General features: G+C 44.7%; 1 protein-coding gene across 1 annotated transcript in view; it reads left to right on the top strand.

Moving 5' to 3' along the window:
* The window catches only part of maml3 (mastermind-like transcriptional coactivator 3), a 125402-nt gene that overhangs the window by 53815 nt on the left and 51250 nt on the right, over positions 1–20337 (top strand). Inside the window, exons 2-3 of the mRNA XM_079279140.1 lie at positions 32–757; positions 2644–3564. Coding sequence (XP_079135266.1) covers positions 32–757; positions 2644–3564 — 1647 coding nt within the window. The remainder of the gene's footprint in view (positions 1–31; positions 758–2643; positions 3565–20337) is intronic.

Below are 20337 nucleotides of genomic sequence, written 5' to 3'. Positions count from 1 at the left end.
CTAATCCATTTCTCTTTCCTTTTTGTTACAGCTCCAGGAGACTGTAAAGAGGAAACTGGACAGTGCACGATCGCCCCTCAATGGAGAGCAGAATGGCATCTGTGATGGAGGCAGCTACTCACCGACTACCAAACGGGTACGGAAGGAGGGCTCTGGTGGTTTGGACTCACTAACAGGTCTCCCTAACAACAACAATAACAGCAATGTTCCACCCATCTCTCCACTGCATCACCAAATGGACATTAAGCCCTTACTTGGCGGGCCCAACACTTCTACCGGAAACAACACTACAAACAGCAATGGCAACCACGTAGGTCAGGCATCCGATGAGCTGGGGAAGAACGGTGGCAGCCATCTCGCGGACATGAAGCTGAACGGCTCGCTAGACTTGGAGGACAGCTTCGGCCTCCTCAAAGACCTGAAACAGGAGCCACTGGACGACGGAGGTGGGATGGAGTCCTCTGATCCCCAGTCTCTGTCCAATCAGAACAAACTGTTCTCTGACATCAACCTCAATGACCAAGAGTGGCAGGAGCTGATCGATGAGCTGGCCAATACCGTGCCAGAGGACGATATGCACGACCTCTTCAATGAGGACTTTGAGGACAAGAAAGAGGCAGAGTTTGGCAGGCCGGCAAACAATCAGACACCAGGCCCCCAAGATGCAGCTGGGAACACAACGGCACCACCACCAGCAGCCCTGCCTCCTCCTCAGCCTCCACAGGGAGGGCCACAGGTTCCCATGGGCTCTCCACAGGTCAGTACTAAGAGGGTCAACAAGATGTCCAATGGCAGGAGCACTCTGCCCCAAGTTGTGGCCAGTTTAGGTGATTTAGTCACATAGCGATTTGTGTATGATGTATTCTTTAAAGAGAGAAATAAAGTACATTTGTCAGCAACAATTCATAAACCATGTGTAATCTATATGCACACTACAAATGACCGTTTATGATACATTCCTGATGCAAGGATTCCAGGTGATGAGTAAATTGCCAATTTAAAGGTTTCAACTGCTTTTGAACCACTTTCTTCAGGAATCAGGTAATTTGAACTGGTTTTAGAAAATAAATGGTTCTTGGTTCCAATTCATAGTAATATGTTCACACAGGTGTGTCCTTCTGTTTACTCTTTCTAAATTGCTTATACATGATTAAAACTGTGCGATGTGCAGAACAAGAAACAAACATGCTTACGTGAGTAGAAATTGCCAATGCTTACACGGTGTGTTGGGGTTAAAATACAATAATGTACCTAACTGTGAGGTATTGTGGTTTGAAACCGATTTGAAACACATTTTTGTAGACATTCCAAGGGGTTAGCTCAAGGGTCGGCAACCTGCGGCTCTTTAGCCTCTCTGTTGTGGCTCCCTGAGGTCCCCAACTGGCGCACCTGATCCGGACCCAGGAACTGAAAACCGATAGAAAATTTGGAATTATAAATATTGGGCACCGAGTTCAAACTTTAACCGGCGCGTCTTATTCAGCCATTACGGCACTTGTTCGGCGGTGCAGGAAACACACCGACCAATGCGTTGCAAATCACATCACGTGATGCAGCTCAGCAAATCAAACATGAGTATTCTGACAAGTTTCCCGACTCGAGCGAGGTTTACACACACCGTGACACACGGGGCTGAGACGAGGAAATAGAAAGAAGAGCAGAGCAATTGTGCTAAACGAAGAAGTTATCTCACATGACTCTCCAAAAAGAGAAACATGTTCATAGAGAATATAATTTATAAGCAAGAATCAACAGAATCTTGTATGTTAATTATTCCCACAGGCAGTTAAATCCTCTACCCCTGTCAAGCGCTTTTCCCTGCAGGTGGCTGATCATAAATCCAAAAAAATAAAAGTCACAGAGGAAAATAGAGAGTTTGACTCTGCGTGGACGTCTTCATTTGCTTTCACTGCCAACGATGCTGACTTACTGTATGCTTCCAGAACACGCACACAGCGTTTGCTGAAAAGGATCGCTGGAGATGAGCGACAAAGAGCGAATTATCAGCTGCTGCAGCAAACTGAGCTCTTCATAAGAGTTTGATATTGTTATATCAGGTAAAATTGCAATAAAATGTCAAGAATTGTCTTCATTCTTGTTCTATATTTTCATAAATACAACAAACTATAGTTTTTGTACATATATAATATAACTATATATACAACTTTATAAGCTGTGATATAAACTAGCTTTTGCGGCTCCAGACAAATTTTATTTGGTGGAAAATAGAGCAAAATGGCTCTTTGGATAGTAAAGGTTGCCGACCCCTGGGTTAGCTATATTATAAACAATTCCTAAATATTCCAACCAGGCCACAGGTGAGCATGAGTTTTAGTATATGTGCACCACCAAGATGATACCAAGCCTTCTGGCAGCAAGACTGAGAAATAACTCTAACTCAAACCACAATTAACATTTGACTTCGCTGTTTATCTACAGATTTAAGAAACAAAAGACAATGTGTGAATTAGAAAGCTTCAGAGGTGTTGATGGGCATATTTTTTTACTTTGGAGAGAGCCAGGCAAGCTGTCTGCAGTCTTCATTCTAAACTAAGGTCAAAGCCATCAGGTGTTGCGTTGAACTCATTTGAGAGTTCACAGTACTGGCGTCTCACAGGATTATTTTGTGTTTGGACTCCTCAGGTTCGACCATCTTCGTCAGGCCCTCAGTTTGCCACCACTGCGAATGGAACTCCTCCTCAGCAACCTTTGCAGCAGTCTCCAGCAGTTGCTATGGCATCAGGTTCCCCATTGCACAACTGCGTGGCTCGCTCCCCTCAGACCCCAACCCAGGCTCAGACACAAGCAGTCTCTCGGCCTGGGAATGGATACATGATGAACCCAGGCCCAGGGGTCAGTCAGGCGGGCACAGGACCCGGAGCGGCTGGAGTTGCCCCTGGAGGTCAACCTGTTGGACCAGTGACGCCTGAACTTTCTCCAGCAGAGCAGCTAAAGGCCATGGCTCAGCAACGGGCTAAACTGCTGCAGCAGAAGCAGCAGCAAGCAGCTAACTGGTCCCCTGCAGGTGCGCCAACCAGTCCATATAACTCTGGTCCCTTTAACCAAGACAAACCCAACAGCCCCATGATGTACCCACCGCAAGCCTTTAACACGCCACAGGGCCCTCTAGTGGCTGGGATGACCCCCAACAATGGGCCCAAGGCCCCGATGAACAACTACCTCCCTCACAACCACATGGGCATGATGGGCCAGCAACAGCCAAACAGCATCAACCAGAACACCCTGTCCAAGCAACAGCAGCAACAAACAGCAGCCATGTTGTCCTATAACAACACCAAACCGCTGAGTCACTTCAGTGGCAGCGGGGTTGATCACTTAGGCCAGAGGATGACTCCTCCCATGGGAGGCAACAATCAGGTCAAGAACCCCATGATGCCTCCCTGCATGGGTGGCGGTGGACAGGGCGCGGGGCCCGGGCAGACCCAGGGGCCAATCCCGGGACAGACAGCCCACCTGAGTGAGGAGCAGAAGAGGATGTTGCTGATGAAGCAGAAAGTGTTAAACCAGAACATGCCCTACAGCGCCATGCAGGCTCATGGACAGGTAAGGGAACTTTAGATGTGATCAATATGGCTAGGCAAAGTTGTTTACATTGTATTTGTGCAGATAAAGTTCTTCTAGGAGGAAGGTGTCTTTCAACTGTCTGTAGATTTAGCTCTGATTCCAGAGTCATTCAACAGAAAGCATTTACTCTGGAGATGAGTTTCAAGTCAGAGCGTGGTGGTGTTATAGAGCACTCAACCCATGACCTTGTGAGGAGAACAATACACCCAACAGTTTTTACTTGTCAATCCTCGGGGCGCAATATGAAATGCTGGCAGTCCGCTGAAGGTTTTCTATGAAACATGCAGATAATTTGGACTCCATTTTTACATGTAAATGGCAGAATGGCAAAGAAAATTTAAAAATACAAGATATTACAAACTTAATAAACAGTTGACCGGGACAGATTACGGACAATGGCTCGCTGTTTTTCAAAACCTTCCAGAGGTGCAGCCAGAGAAGGTAAAATGGCGGTAGTTTCCCCAGCAACAAGCCAGGGCTGGGAATAGGCATAGGAAAATGGCCTGTCGACAGTGTATTGATGCCTCTGCAACACTAGCAGCACTGATAGCCGCCCCCCACTCCTCCTCATGCACTCACACACCACACCAAACACCAAAGCTAAACGGCTCCTGAGCTCATATCCCCAATCTGTCACAGCTGACTGATGGCTGAGATTGGACCACTAAGCCAAGCTAGCTGCTGTCATTACCGAAAGCCCACCTCGGGCAGTTTGTTTCCAGAGCCCGGCGACAGCTACAGCCCACTGTGGAAGCTCCGGTGGTTCAGCCAGGTGTCAGGTGTCCTTAATAATCCACGGCACGGAGGACGTTGAGGAAATGTGGGTGGACTATACCTTAAGAGGTATACACCTACACAAGTTAAACATCATGCTGGTATCTCAGGGCCATTGTGTTATTGTCAATAGAAAGTGTGTGCGCCAGTGTGTGCGTGCTTGTTGATGATTCACTTGTCAATGTTGTCTCCCTCTCCCTTTATCTCTCTGTCTCTCTCTCTCTCTGCCTCCCTTGTGTTCATGATATGGCTACAGTCAGTCAGTCACCTCTTCCTCCGCCCTTCTGTTGATCGCTGCGTCTCCTGTCCTGCTCCTCCTTCTTCCTCCCCCTCTCCTCCCTCTCTTCTCCCCCTGCCAGAGACACTCAGCACCAATAAAGGAGCAGATTTATTAATATGGGGCCTTTGTGGCTGCTGCCTGAAGGGTTGTGTGTTTGTGTGCATAAGTGAGTAAGTGCATGTCTGTGCACATGTATGTTTGTGTGTGTTTCATAGATTTTGGGAGGGGGTGGGTAGAAGGGGGAGGTGGAGAGATTTATTTGAGTGAGCAGAGGAGAATTGGAGACCAGGAAGAGAGAGGAGAGAGATATGCAGAAAAGAAAAAAACGGCAAATGCAGAAAGAGAGATTTATTGTGGAGTGAGGATCGAGCATATTAAAAAGAAAGTCAAGGGGCTGGTAAGAGAAAATAAGTGAGCGATGCAGAATGGGGTGTCTGAAATGCAAAATATTCACAGTTCAATATGTGTTTAGCTCCATTGTAATGACATTTATTCGGGTGGAATATTTACAGTATGTGGACAACAGGTGGTACCAGTTAAAGGGCAAATCCACCGATTTTACACATCAATGTCAGTCCACCAGGGGAGCACAACTTAGCCCGTGAAAACAATTGGATAATGTCTTCTGTGGCTCTGGAAGGGCTTTGTCAAGTCTGGGAAAATAACCCTGATGATGTCATAGTGATGTCGTCTAGGTTATCTTGGCTTGGAGACTACAAACCTTTTCAACTGAAGTCTGCGTTACAAACTGGAAGTATAACATTTGACAGACAACCAAGCAGGGAGAGTCTAATATGAACACATTATGAAATTGCACTATGGGAAGTGTAGGATCCAGACCCACGCTTGGTAGTAGAAGCCAAGATATCTCAGTTTATGCTGCATTAATGTTGGTGATGTATTTTTTAATTCGTCTCTCATGAATCCCCCAACTTATATATTATATTTTGCAATACAAAATCTCTGAAATACTATTTTAATGGAAAATGATTTTGACACTGAGGTAACTTGATTACAAGCAATTTTCTTTGTCTTAAAAAAAGGCCTTGGCAATCAGCTCCATGACACGTATTACACGTATGATAGTTCACAAACCATCTGTGTCCAAATTTTGGCACATTGGACAAAAAGCAGAAAAGTATTCAGAATATCATAGTGAGAAATCTTGAAAATACACAACGTCTCCTTCAAACAAATGTATTCAAGTTTGTCACCAAAAACTCAATTTTACAATATTTAATTTGAACACATGATGAAGTTATAATTTACCTTTGCCCAATATTCATTTTGACAGTATATAGAGCTTCAACGCATCATAATGTAACTCACTGGAACCTCCACTCTCAGTGTGCTGCACACGGACTGTTAACGGCTAACATTAACGAGCTCTCCTCCTGACAATTTCTACACGGATTTGTTGTTCACAATGTAGTATTATCAGGAAGAGGGTAAATGAGAGTGTTTGTGTGAGTGTTTGCACATTACCCATCGGGCAGAATGTACGGATCATGAATGAATGGATTTTATTTATAGAGCGCTTTTCACAGACATAACATCACAAAGTGCTTAACAGAGCAGACATTTAAAAGCATAAAAAACACAATGTGACCCTAGGGTCAATAAATTACATACACAGAGAAAAATAAAAAATAAAAATAAAATAGAAAATAATAAAAAATAAAATAAAAATGTAAAACATATTTTAAGAGCAGGTCTAGGACATGGGTTTACTTTTTACTCAAACGCCAGCCTACAAAGGTGGGTTTTGAGCTGGTTCTTAAAAGTATTCACAGTATCTGCGAGGCGTAGAGTTGCAGGCAGAGCACTCCAGAGCCTCGGGGCCACTGCCTCAAAGGCTCGGTCACCACGGGTCTTAAATCGTGTGCGTGGGACTGACAGAAGACCTAGAGCGTTTGACCTGAGAGTGCGGGCGGGTGAATAGGAGTGAAGTAGATCAGCTACATAAGTCGGAGCCTGACCGTGAAGTGCTCTGTAAGTTATGCTGAGAATTTTGAAGTGTGTCCTAGATGCTACAGGGAGCCAGTGGAGAGATCGGAGTACGGGGGTGATGTGAGACCGTCGATTTGTCCTGGTGAGCAATCTGGCGGCAGCGTTTTGGATGACCTGCAGATGGTTAAGAGCAGATGCACTGAGTGATGTAAAAAGTGAGTTACAGTAGTCAGTGCGAGAGGAGATAAATGTGTGTATGATCATCTCTAATTCAGGTGTTGATACTACAGATCTCAGTTTACTCATATTTCTTAGATGGAAGAAACATGACCTGGACAGCTGCTTAACATGGGGGTCAAACGACATGGATCGATCAAAGAAAATCCCTAGATTGCGCAGGTTGCAATGGGCAGCAGAGGAGAGTGGACTAATAATCTGCCTGATCATGGGGACAAACTCCTCTGGAGCAATAACAAGGACCTCCGTCTTAGAGTCGTTGAGTTGTAAGCAGTTTTCTGCCGTCCAGTCTCTGATGGCATTGACACAGTCCAGGAGCCTAGTTAATGTGAATGCCTCGCTGGGTTTGAATGACAGATGGAGTTGGATATCATCTGCATATAAATGATAGGACACATTATAACTTTTTATAATCTGCCCCAAAGGTAACAGATAAAGGGAAAATAACAGAGGCCTCAGAACTGAGCCCTGCGGTACACCACAAGAGAGTGGAGAGGTAACAGACACAAAATCACCCACAGAGACATTGAAACTTCTGTCATTGAGGTAAGATGTAAACCAGTCTAACGCTATGCCAGATATGCCCACCCAATCACATAGCCTCTTAATCAGGATGTTATGGTCTACAGTGTCAAATGCAGAACTGAGGTCCAGAAGAACTAACACAGAGCAGTCACCTGTATCAGCACACATGAGAATGTCATTTGAAACCCTCAGGAGAGCGGTTTCAGTAGAGTGTTTCTTACGAAACCCAGACTGGAACTTGTCGTACATGTTGTGCCTCTCCAGTGCAGCAGTAAGTTGTTTGGCCACCACTTTCTCTAAAATTTTGGACAGGAAAGGCAGTTTTGATATGGGCCTGTAGTTCATGGGCAAAGCTGGATCTAAGTTTGGTTTCTTTAATATGGGCTGGATAGTGGCATGTTTGAAATAGGAAGGGACAATTCCTGTAGACAATGAGGAATTGACAATAGATGTTACTGCAGGGCCAATAATTAGCAGAACTTTCTTAAATAGAGAGGATGGTATGACATCCAGAGGGCAAGATGATGGCTTTGTTTTGTTAATTAAGTCCATCAGGTCTTGAAGGCTGGAAAGAGTCCAGAACAGCAGGAGATTGCGAGGAGCTACATGTAGATGAACAGATCCCAGGCTGAATGCCAGACCTAATACCTGTTACCTTATCATTAAAATAGATAAGGAATTTGTTGCAATCGTCAACAGAACAGCATGGTAATGTAGAGACAGACGGTGAAACAATTCTCTTAATTGTGTTTCTCTTTGAGGAAGAGATTAGGTTGGCAAAATAAGCAGTTCTAGCTTCCTTTACTCCAGTATCAAAAGAAGCTCTGAGGTCTTTGAGATATGAGCGATGCACTTCTAGCCCAGTGGCTTTCCAGAGCCGCTCTGTCCTGCGACACTTCCGTCTCAGGCTGCAGACAGCGTCTGTCATCCACGGAGAAGTGTTATAGGCAGCCCTGGTCCTTTCCTTAAGAGGTGCCACTTTATGCAGCAAAGTGGTGCAATGTTCATTAAATGACTGTATCAAGAGTTCAACATCATTGAGATTTGTGTTAATATCACAGCAGAAGTGCATAGAGAACTGATCAGCTGTACTCTGAGTAATAATGCGGAAGTGGAATGTTTGTTTCAGACACAATGGGTCAGCATTGACAGAAAGATCAAAGAAAATACATTTATGGTCACTGATTAGTAGGTCCTCACAACGGGTATTATCAATATCAAGACCCAGAGAGAACACAAGGTCCAAGGTGTGACCACCCCTGTGAGTGGCGCCAGAAACATGTTGCGTGAAATTAAAAGATTCAGTAATATTGAGAAACTAGGTGGCTATACAGTCTGTGGTATCATTGATATGCAGATTAAAACCACCAACCAGAAGCACTTTGTCTAGCTTGATAATAGAGGTCAGAAAGGCTGTGAACTCTGATAAAAACTGACCTGGAGGTCGGTAAATTAAAAAACAGTAAAACGGCTTAAGTCGGCCCACTTTAGTGAGCTGCAGTTCAAAAGTAGCATAGGATTCTGTGCTCCCCAATTGGCAGGAAAACTGATTCTTCCAGACCACGGCGAGGCCTCCACTGCGGCCTGTCAAACGCGGTGTCCCAACATAAGAACAGTCCACAGGGCAGAGTTCATTTACAGAGCGTGCATTAATCAGACACATTTTGATGGGGGAAGACACTGTGTCGTCATCAGCACAGGAAGCTTTGGGGGTATGTGCAATAGGACGGATCACTCGTGCAGCACCTCGAACCCGACCATAACTAGGGCGTGAGCGCGAGACTGTGATTCTCACGGGAATGTTCATGGGTCGTGGAGTGGACGTTATGGTAGAGGCTGGGGAAAGAGTAGTAGGAGACCCTTCATGCCGCCAGGGGGAGCTAGTGTTGCTTGTAGGGCACATGTGTCAAACTCAAGGCCCGCGGGCCGATTCCGGCCCGCCAAGTAAATAAATAAAAATATATATTTTTTTTATTTTTATTTTTTGGAAAAATAATTAAAAGTTAGACTTAAAAATAAAAGTATCCCCATGGTCGAAATTATGAGATAGAAAGTTGAAATTATGAGATAGCATGTTGTTTGTGTACCGACATTAAAACTATCACAACAGGTGGACAGGAGAGGCAACAGCCCGAAAAGTGGTTTTCCAACGATTGAAAAAGATCGACAAATAATCCCAAAGTGTCCACGAAGAGAAAAATGCATGCAGATGGAAGAAAATGTAATGAAAGATGGGAAAGCGAATACATGTTTGTGCTTCAAGGAGAACAAACGGGTCTGTCTTCTGTGTTATGAGGCAGTGTCGGTGATGAAGGAATACAATTTCCGTCTGCATTTTGACACCAAACACGGAGCTAAATTTAGCCTCCAAGAAAAATATCAAATTGTCCAAAAGGCAGACTGCAATCACAGCAGAATATATCTACACAGCTACAGCCAAGTGCATGCTAAAGATATGTGAGCAGGTGTGCTCCGACCAGATACAGACTTTTACAAATGTCAGTTTGTGAAGAAACACCATCGCAGACCGAGTTCATGAACTAGCAGCAATCTAACAACACAGCTAGCTAAGAGACGAGCAGGTACTTGTATTTTTAATTAACTGTTGATGAAAGCACAGACAACACGGACACCGCGCATCTATCCATGTTTATAAGACCTGACTCTCAGTGAGGAGCTCTTTGATGTAGCTGCCATGCACAGAATGACGACAGGGAGGAACATTAGTGATGCAGAGAGGTGACAAAAATAGCTTTGAACAAAGTTAATATAGTAACTTGTGTTTGATATTTGTCTTTGTTATTTTCTTTCATAGTTTGATCTTAGACAGAGTAATGTGGGTTTCTTAACCCTCAATTAAAATGATATATGTTATAATAACAGAAATGTGTTTAAATATCATTTTTCATTTGTATAACTGCATGTACAATATGTTTACACTTGAATAAACAATAATCAAATGCAGAGAGTTATTTAACAATATGTTAGGGAGAAGTTAGTTATACAGTCTTACAGTTACAACCGGCCCTTTGAGGGCGACCGTGATGCTGATGTGGCCCAGAGTGGAAATGAGTTTGACACCCCTGTTGTAGGGGATGAATGCGGCTGATGAATGATCGTAGAGGAAGAGTGACAGCGGACAGGGGATCCAGGTGTAAACAGTCAATCATGTGAATGGGAGTGAACAGCATGCTGTAAATTAGCCGCCAGCAGGCGGCTACCCAGCTTGTTAAAATGAATATCATGTAATCACCCATATTAAGCTTGAATCGGAGGCATTTCGGTTTCTGTTATCGGTATCAGAACAACGCTAGTAACCAGTGGCAATAATAGCAAGACCTTAATCAGTCCTTAATATCTAAGCCAGGAGAATCATGAAATTCCTTTGTGTGTGTACGTCCGTCCGTGAGTTCATCGCTGTGTCTGTCCACGGGTAATTTCGCATTCTGCTGCAGCAAACTGGATGATATTATGACTGCATGCTGAAGGACCTCTTGTGGTTGTGGTCGCTCACACTTTGTCAAAACACCTTTTATTACCTGTTTTATACCGCCATCGACTGCCTGCTGACTCTTCACTCTGAAGCGGCCCCCGGCTGGTAGGGGCTGCTTGTGATAACAAAGCTGACTCTGCGGTCAGAGATACAGTGGAGGGAAAACAATTTGCTCACTTTTCTTGTTTTGGTCGGTGTGTTTGGCTAACAGCTAACGGCTAATAGAACGACTTAAACAGCTGACTGCATTGCAGCTGTTGCTCTGGGACCAGGGAAACGGTTATTTCCAGCCTTGTCAACCGCCACATTTACACCATATTGTTGAAAAAATGTACTTGAAGTCTACAGAAACGCTTCAAGTCGATGTTACGCTATAATTACAGCAGTGGTCATTGCAGTGTGTGTGTGTGTGTGTGTGTGTGTGTGTGTGTGTGTGTGTGTGTGTGTGTGAGATTGTGTATTTGTTGTTGTGAAGTCATTTTCGCTGATATGATGATAACCCCCCCGAGACAACCTTTGTAATGTTGTTATTTGTTTGTGTTTGGGTAAAGTAATGCTAGCTGGGTTTAGATTCAGAGTTCTTTGTCTGCATTAGTGTATGTGACCAGTAACCTTTGGGTATTTGTGTGTGTCGTCTCACAGGTGGTGCTTAAACCGGTCTCTCTGCTCCATCCTCTCTCCCCCTCTGTGTGTATGTGTGTGTGTGTGTAGCCTAGGCTAATCCAGTTAGCAGCTGCTCGGGAAAACTTCAGCCTCGCTCCTCAAAAGCTCGTTCGTCAAGCTTTAATTGTTGCTCCCTCGCTTTGCATATCGCCATGACGCTAATTTATGCCCGTTGTCGCGGTTACCGTCGCCACGGTGGTGGATGTCTCAGTGGAAGCAGCAAGTGGGGGAGCAAAGGCGTGCATGAGTCTGTGGAAGCTGCTGTTTGTGTGATTGTCTGCGTGTGACGGATGCGGTTGCCTCACTACGTGTGTGTGTGTAACAGAATGATTATGAGACGGATGTGGCTTGTTGCACAAGCGTGTGTGTGCAGCTGTGTGAAGCTAGCAGCTCGGGGGCGGGTCTCTGGGGTTATCTGAGTGATGATTGGGTGAGAATGGATTGACAGGTGTTGGGCTCAGAGGTGGGCTTCTGGTGTCATCCTGATGAATTGGAGCGGGACGTTGTGACTTTGTATATGTGGATGAGTACGTGTGTGTCGAAGTGAGCACATGTGTGTGTTTGTGTGCAGGAGATCACATTGTCGCACACCGACTGCAGTGCACGAAGGAGCCGACACCGGTCTTAATATCTCTGTGAGTCACGACACAACGACAAAGCTCTTCCTGCATTCTAACTTCTCCACCCCTCCACCCCTCTGTCTTTCCAGAAGTAAAGCCTCTCTTATCATCCTCTTTCCTTTTTTTCATCCCTTTCTCCATCCTCTTCTACTGAGAACCCTGACCTCCACAAGGTCGCAAGGGAGGCAGGCGTAACACACACACACACACACACACACACACACAGAGCCCGTTTCTCACAATCACTGAAATAGAACCTGAACAAAACATTAGCTGGACCCATATTATTGGCTGATTTTAGCTTATAACAGATATATTTTAGCATTGTGAGTGACATCACCTACGTGTATGTCAGTATATGATAGAGTTGTCTTTTCCTTTATGAAATAAAAAATACTGTTCTAATGCGGAAAAGCACAATAAGTATTTGTCCCAATTCAAAATTCCCAGTGTGCTATAATGCCATAAGCTGTGCCTTGTAGTCCAGCAAGGGGAGTTTGTAACAGTGGAAATTAATACATTTCCACTGTTTTCTGTGTGTTTTTTGCCCTTGAAAACTGAAATGTAAGCCTTTGTACTTCCATTCTTTCCCGATTTATAGGTTGCATCTTAGATTTTTTATTTAATGGATTTGGACAATTAGATTTTATGTTATGCATTTATGTGAACAAAATACCACATTTTTACAACCCCCATATATCAATATCTGTATCGGCCTCAAAAAAAAACTGGGGAGATGGGGACAGCGAGGCCCCTGACCAAGTAATTCCTCTCCCTCTTAATTCCCTCCAGCTATCCCCATGAGCAGGAGATATTACCTTCCCGCCCTCACGTACACACATTTCATCTTCTGCTCACTCTGTCGCCCCCTCCCCCCACTCGCTCTGTGTCACACACATGCACACACAAGTGACTACAGCTCACTCTCTCACTCCTCTCTCTCTCTCTCTTTCTCTCTTTCTCTTTCTCTCTCTCTCTCGCTCTCTCTGGCACACGTGTCAGGGCTTGAGCTGAGCTGCTCTCAGATCCTGTAGAGAGGCTCTGAGGATGGGGAGGGGAGGCAGGTATAGGGTTGGGTATCGTTTGGGTTTTTTCCGATTCCGGTGCTAAAACGATACTTTTAAAATGATACCGGTGCCTAAACGGTGCGTGAACCGATACCTTTTTCTTCAAATTGAACAATATATTAACTGTTAAAGTATACTATTAATATAAATAAATACAAAACACTTGGCTTCAATCTACAGCTTCAAACTTTTTAACAATATATTAACTGTTAACAGTTTACAGTATACTTAAATAAATATAGATAAAATAAATACAAAACACACACACACTCTGTACACTCACTACAGCTTCAAACTTCAGCAATTATTTTGCAGAAATATGAGCATATTTGCCTTCTCTTGCAAAATAAGACCTCTCCTGACTTGTTTTATTTTATTTAACCATTTGGTGGCGCTAATGCGCCAATTCGTCGTTTGCCAACCGCCACTACACCTCGAAGAAGAAGAAGACGTAGAAAGTTTTGCGTGCCTGTGTTGTTGTGCTTATGAGTGGCAGTGCTAAGTACCCGGATGTCGATGGAGGAAGTCAGTAGCCTGCCAGCCGTTTGACAGATCTCGTTCTTTGTTTTTTTCAATAAATCATGGCCGAAGTTTCGTCAGAATGATGGAGGGGTTTGTTTCTAAGCGCGCACGGCTCTTCCAGTTGTCATACTATTATGAGTGAGGAGCGGAGGACCGATGCTATCGTTAGCATCGGTCCAAGGACGAGCTAACCTAGGACGGAGTCATCAGAGTAGTGTAACAAAAGTATTTCAATCGGCTCAGGCACCGAAAGGAAGCACCGAAAGGAAGCACCGAAATCTGCGTTGCATTTCGGTCCGGTAGATACCGGTCGTATAGGAACTGGTACCATACCGGCACCGGTTTTCGGTACCTAACCCTAGGCAGGTAGTGAAGGTGTGTTCGGGTGCAGCATTGAGGGGGCAGGGTGGAGACTACCGTGTTCTGGTCTTAGCTCTCTCTCCCTGTGTTCCCTCTGAGATGCTTCCTGTTACGACAAACACAAGACAAACTGCTCTCTCTTACTGTCCATTTCTTAATTTCTGTTCTCTTTGCACCTTTCCTCTCCTTGTCTCCTCTCATCCTTTCCTCTCCTCACATTTCCTTTCCTTTCTTTTTTTTCCTTTTCCTTGAATTTCCTCACCTCTCCTCTGTCTTTCCTTTCCTCTCCCATCTTTGTCCTTCATCCTCATCCTCTCTCCCTGTACCTCCACCTCTCCTCCTTAACCACTCTACCTCTCCTGTGCTTAGAGGGAGCTCCACTCCATCAGTCCCGATCAATAAAATGTGTGCGTGCATCATTTCTTATGATGATGTTTCTTAAATGAATGTGTGTGTGTATACTGTGCATGTGTCAGTTACAACAGTGTCTATATGTGTATATTGAGATAAGAGTGGGCACACAAAAGTGTGTGTGTGTGTGTTAGAAGCATAGGCAGCAGGAGGGAAAACAATTCCCAGGGTCCCCCGATACCCCACAACACACACACACACACCCTTCACCAAAGCTGTTTGGTTCACTCCGACAGCGCCAGAGAAGACACACTGAGACAGACCATCTCCACCCTTCCGACACGCCCTGGGGGTGTGAATACAGGGCAGCAGAGGAAATATCAATACTCACCTCCACCAACAGGCTGCCTTTTCAGAGGAATGTCCCTTTATGGTGGAGTGTTTATCACCATTGTGTCTGTACGTGTCTGTAACCAAGCCATCTCTAATATTAACCTCATCTGCAATATTGACCTGCGGTCCTCAATGTGTAGTAAACCAGTCTTGACACAATGTGTCTGCAGGCACATGATGTCTGAGTGTATGGGACTTCAAGTATGTGCATATGTAGAAGAGCTGCCGCAGCTGTGTGTGCTTGTCTATGTGCGTGTGTGGGGGGGGGGGGGAGATCATTCTTATGCTGTGTCTGTGGGCCAAAGGGAGTGAGGAACGGAGATGCAGTCAGAAGGCTGCATACTAAACAGAATGCTGTCACCCTGCCAGCACCTCACACACACACACACACACACAACCATAAATGCATGCTTGTCTCTACCTCTTTTATACACACACTCACAAACAGTCCACACGCACAGAGACATGCATGCACACACACTCTCCTCATGCCAGCTCAAACTTTGGCTGCCTTGCTCGGCTGCCGGTTGCCATGGCAACCATTGCCCACAGCACCTTGCAGCCCGAATCAATGGCAGCTCCAAGATGAGGGTAGGCAGGGGTAACGTGTGTGTGCGTGCGTGCGTGTGTGTGTGTGTACACACGACAGCCTGTCTCTGTCCAAATGTTCCAGGCTATAAGCAGGTTGTACTTCTGTATAGATTAGTGATAAATATGGCATAAGGCACAGCTGCAGATTGCATTACCAGTGCACGATCAGTGGTGTACAAATTGATATCAGCCTAGAATAAACAGAATATAATTTTTTTTTGGGGCCATATTGAAAGAGTTCGTTGGAAAAACATGTAGCTATTAGAAAGAATATGAGGTCAGTCCATTAACTCAGAGTAATAAATGTGTTCGTCCCGACTTGCTAATCACCTTGTTTCTGTTGATGGCTCTAAATGTGGCCACCATGCCAAGTGACACACACACACACAAAGACAAACGCAAGAGACGACACAGATGTGACCCCGCCCTTGTCCCCAAAATGCACCCCACCCTCCCCATCTGCTCAGTCAGATATCTAACACACACACACACACACATTGCCACTTACCATGAACACCACTCACCACTGTTCAGTGACATGCTCCAGTAGGTGTACACACATGCACACACACGACAAAAGCAGCCAGTCTTGTAAAGTCATACGGTTCACCTACGTGTGTCTGTCGGAGTTTCTGCATTCATATGCCAGCCCTTCCTCTCAACCCCCACCCCCACCCCACCTCCCCCCACCCTGCCCGTCACACACGTCTATCACTCTTCCACTCTTCATCACTACTCTGTGGGCTGAAAAAAGGAGGGCGAAAATGGAGGAAAAACCTAAAACGGAGAAGGCAGACAGAGGGGGGGGGGTGCAGCACAGGGGGAGGTGTGGTTAGGCTCTTTGAGGATTAGGTTGAGAATTTTCACTATGTCTAACAGAGGGAAGAGGAGGTGTTGTTGGTGGTGGTAGTGGTGGGGGTAGATTGACTCCTCTGAGCGATTTACCTCAAACGACTCCGACACAGCTAATCCGCTCTTAAATGAGCCTAATCCAACAGTCTTGTACCTGATACTCAGAAAAGACAGTGGCAGAAGGAAGGCAGGAAAACGAGAGAGGGTTTGGGAGAGTTGTGTGTGTTAAACTGTTCATATGCTCCAAGCAAAATCAAATGTGTTGCGTTCAGACAGAAATGGTAAGTATTTGATCAAAAGCAATGCTAAATTGTTGATTTCCAACACTTCACAAGATGGTCAGCCTCATTTTTCAGGCACACAGGTGTTCGCGATTGAGCCAATTAGTGATGTTGATAAACACACAGACTCACAGACACACGCGCACATACACTCCTCTCCCTCTATCTCTCTGTGTCTCTCTCTCATACAGTCATTCAGGTCTTAGGGATCTTTAGAGGTCTTTCCCCCCTCCTCCACCCCCCCCCCCAACACACACGCCATTTTAAAATAAAAGCCCCACAGAATGAATCCTAACTGAAATGCTTTTGATGAGCCTGTCATTTAATAACCAGTTTGTTTTTATCTAACATTATGATTCTGTCTCCTCTCCCCTTCTCCCCCACACCCCATTTCAAAATAAAAGCCCCAGAGAGTGAATTCTAACTGAACTGCTTGTGATGAAGCCTGTCATTTAATAACCTCTGTTTATGTGTGTCAAACATTATGATTATGTCTCCTCTCCCCCTCCCTCCCCCACCCAGCCCCACCCTTTCAAAATAAAAGCCCCATGGATTAACTGTATTTAAACAAGCTCAAAATTAGGCTTTTTTGTTTAAAAAATGAATGCTCTTACTAATACTGCGACAACTACTACTGCTGCTGCTAATATAGTATTACTACTACTGCTACTACTACTTCTACTATAACTTTTGCTGTTGTACTATTACTACTACTGCCACTGCTATTACTGCTACCATCAATGTTATTACTACCACTACTGCTGTTACTACCACGACTACTATTAGTTATACGACAACTGCTACTACTACTGCTATTCATGCTACTAAAAGTAGTAATACTACTACAGCTATTAGTACGACTGCTACTAGTACTACTACTACTGCTACATCTTCTACTGCCATTACTATTACTATCACTACTACTACTACTACTACTACTAGTGTGATATTAAATACTACGACCAATACTACAGCTATTACTATGACTACTGATACTACGTCTTCCACTACTTCTTCCAATTACTAATACTTCTACTACGAATAATACTTCTACTACAACTTCTACTACTACTACAAATATCACGACGACTACTACGAGTAGTTATTCTAATGCTACTCATACTTCTACCAATAATACTTCTACTACAACTTATACTCCTACAAATATCACCACTGATGAATTTTTTTAAGCCACAGAAACTTGTTGGGAACGTAAAGGAGCGTGTTTGGGTTATCAGCATTTAAGAAACTGAATTCTTGACATCAATAGAATTATTAATGTATGTAACAATTATTAATGATGATTAATAACAACGGGGCACCACCCTGCGAACAGGGACCAATAACCAAACGATAAAACTAAGTCTCATAATTAGTAGTCACTCATAATGTCAATAGTCTGCGTATGACTATACATTCAGTGACAGTGAAGGTTTTTAAGTTCGAGCACAAAGCTACTACATACAGGTTCATCAAATACATATGCACAAGTAATCACAGACGCCTGCTCCTTAAAGTATAACAGAGTTTATTAAATCAAAATAATAAATGATCAAATCAATTAATATTGCAACCAACAAACGTTATCATACAATTGTATATGCCTAAACTAAAGAATGAATAAAATGGATGAGGGTGTATGTCTGTGTGTGTGTATGTCTGTGTGTGTGTGTGTGTATGTGTGTGTGTAAAGGAGAGTCTTTAAGCTACAGCTAAAGACTACAAAGATGGCGGCGTCGAGTGACGCGGGCCAAAAGGGGAGGGGCCTTAAGATACTACAACTAAACTACCACCAGATGGCGGAGTCGAGTGACTCGGACCAAGTGGCGGTGAGACTGCTGTATGTAATCACGTGTGTTCTGGGCAGCACGTGTGTTGTGAGGCGATCATTTGAACGGGGTTTCCCCCAGGGGCAGAGATAGGAGCTGTGTGTGCGTGTTACGTGAGAGGAGGAAGAAAAGGAAAAAGGAGCGAGAACTCGACGTGAATCACACTTCGGCGTGCGATGTTGTAGGGAGCCTAAGTTTGCTGGTTCTATCACGCATAAGTATACCGCTGTCGTCTTTGAACTGCCGGTAATTTATGCCGTGATAAGCCACGCACCTCAGCTCACTCACAGAGTCGAGTTAATGAAGAGAGAACTCCCACACGGAGTGGAATACAATAAATGAAAAGAATCCCCAAATAAAGTCATAGCAGTTAATACACAAATACAGCGGAGCTTCTCTGGTCCGTAATGATTGCGTAAATACCTCGATATCACGCGACAGTAACTTAAACACACAAAAACACGGGAATATCAACATATAAATGAATGACCTGAATTAAACTTACGTTAATTTAAGCTAAGCTATGCCCAGATACCATGAACCTTACTTGTCGATGCTTCGTTGCAACGTTGAAGTGTTCGCGGGGAAGTTGGCCGTTTTCCTCGTCAGGAAGGGGCAGGGGGAGCTTGCTTGCAACGCGGCTTTGCCGGCGCTGTTTTCGGTCCGTTGGCGTGGCTCTGGAGCAAACGCAGGTCCGATCTGTACTCGCTGCAGGGAGGACAGTTAACTTCGGATGAGACGGCGTGTCTGCGCGTCTTACCGGGAATCATCGGTCACGAGAGGAGCGAGGCTTCGTCGGGCTCCTCTGTGCCGGTTTGTGCGCAAAAAAAGGGGGGGAAAGCAAAAAGCGGAGAACGGATCGCGGGAGCGGATTCGTCTCGCGGGCTGAGGGCCTTAACTCAGAAAAAGAAAACACGGCTGTTTCGACCAGCGAAATGGCTCGTGACCTGTCAGGGTTTGATGAGGGGTGAAGGCCGCAGCTTCCTCGTGGTCTCCGTTGTGCTGGAGGGGGGAGGAGAGGCCGATGTGTCTTCATGTGTCCAGGACGAAGGTCCGGGCGAAGAGAGCGTTGTGTGCTCCCTGTCCGACGGAGGTCGAAGGGAAAAAGCCATGAGGTGTGAGTTACAGACAGTTTTGTAGAACAGTGGTTGAACCACAGGGGTCCTGGGGTCTCTTGGCTCTCAGCCAATGAGATTGCAGCGGTGCATTCAGGTGACTTCAGGAACCATAGTTTTTTTGGGGGGGGGGGGGAATTCACACCCCAGAGTGAAATTCCTTCAGAGGAGGCTTGCTCTCATCAAACTACAAATCAGGATCAAACCTTTGCTTGAGAAAGGGAAGGCCTGATTCTCTTTGTCTACAGCACATGTTGAAGCCATATGGTCAGACCCCAACACTGTTCGAATATCAAAATGTTCAGCTCTTTCAGGAGAGGTGTGATATGACGTTTCATATTTGTAATCTTTAAACTTTTTGAATTATTAAGCTTTTTGCAATTTGTTTTTGAATTGGATATCTATTTTCAGCAATGTTTTTGCGATTAATTTCAGTTTTCAGCATTCCAATGCATTTTCAGCAGGAAATGCTTTTTCTAGTTCTGATTCACTTCTTGTTTTGAGGAACTTGCAAGTAGGGCTGCAACAACGAATCGATTAAATCGATAATAATCGATTCTTAAAATAGTTTTCATTATTGATTATCGAATTTCATAATCGATTCGTTGTGTCGTGCGATTATTACGCCACTCAATAAGTCGCGGAGATGTTTGAGTATAAAAATAAAAAAGAGCGGAGCACAGCGGAGGTAGAGGAAAGACCCGTAACGTTGTTCTGAAACACATGGCGGAGGCAGACAAATCAGTACGACCTAATGCCGTGTTCACACCAAACGCCAGTCTCGCCCGGGACTATTTGTGTTCATGCTAGGCTATGCTAACATTGTAGCAGCTCCACATATGGCAGCGT

Source organism: Melanostigma gelatinosum (genome assembly GCF_949748355.1).
Source record: "Melanostigma gelatinosum genome assembly, chromosome: 11".
NCBI lineage: Eukaryota > Metazoa > Chordata > Actinopteri > Perciformes > Zoarcidae > Melanostigma > Melanostigma gelatinosum.
This window is presented reverse-complemented; position numbering and strand designations above follow the sequence as displayed.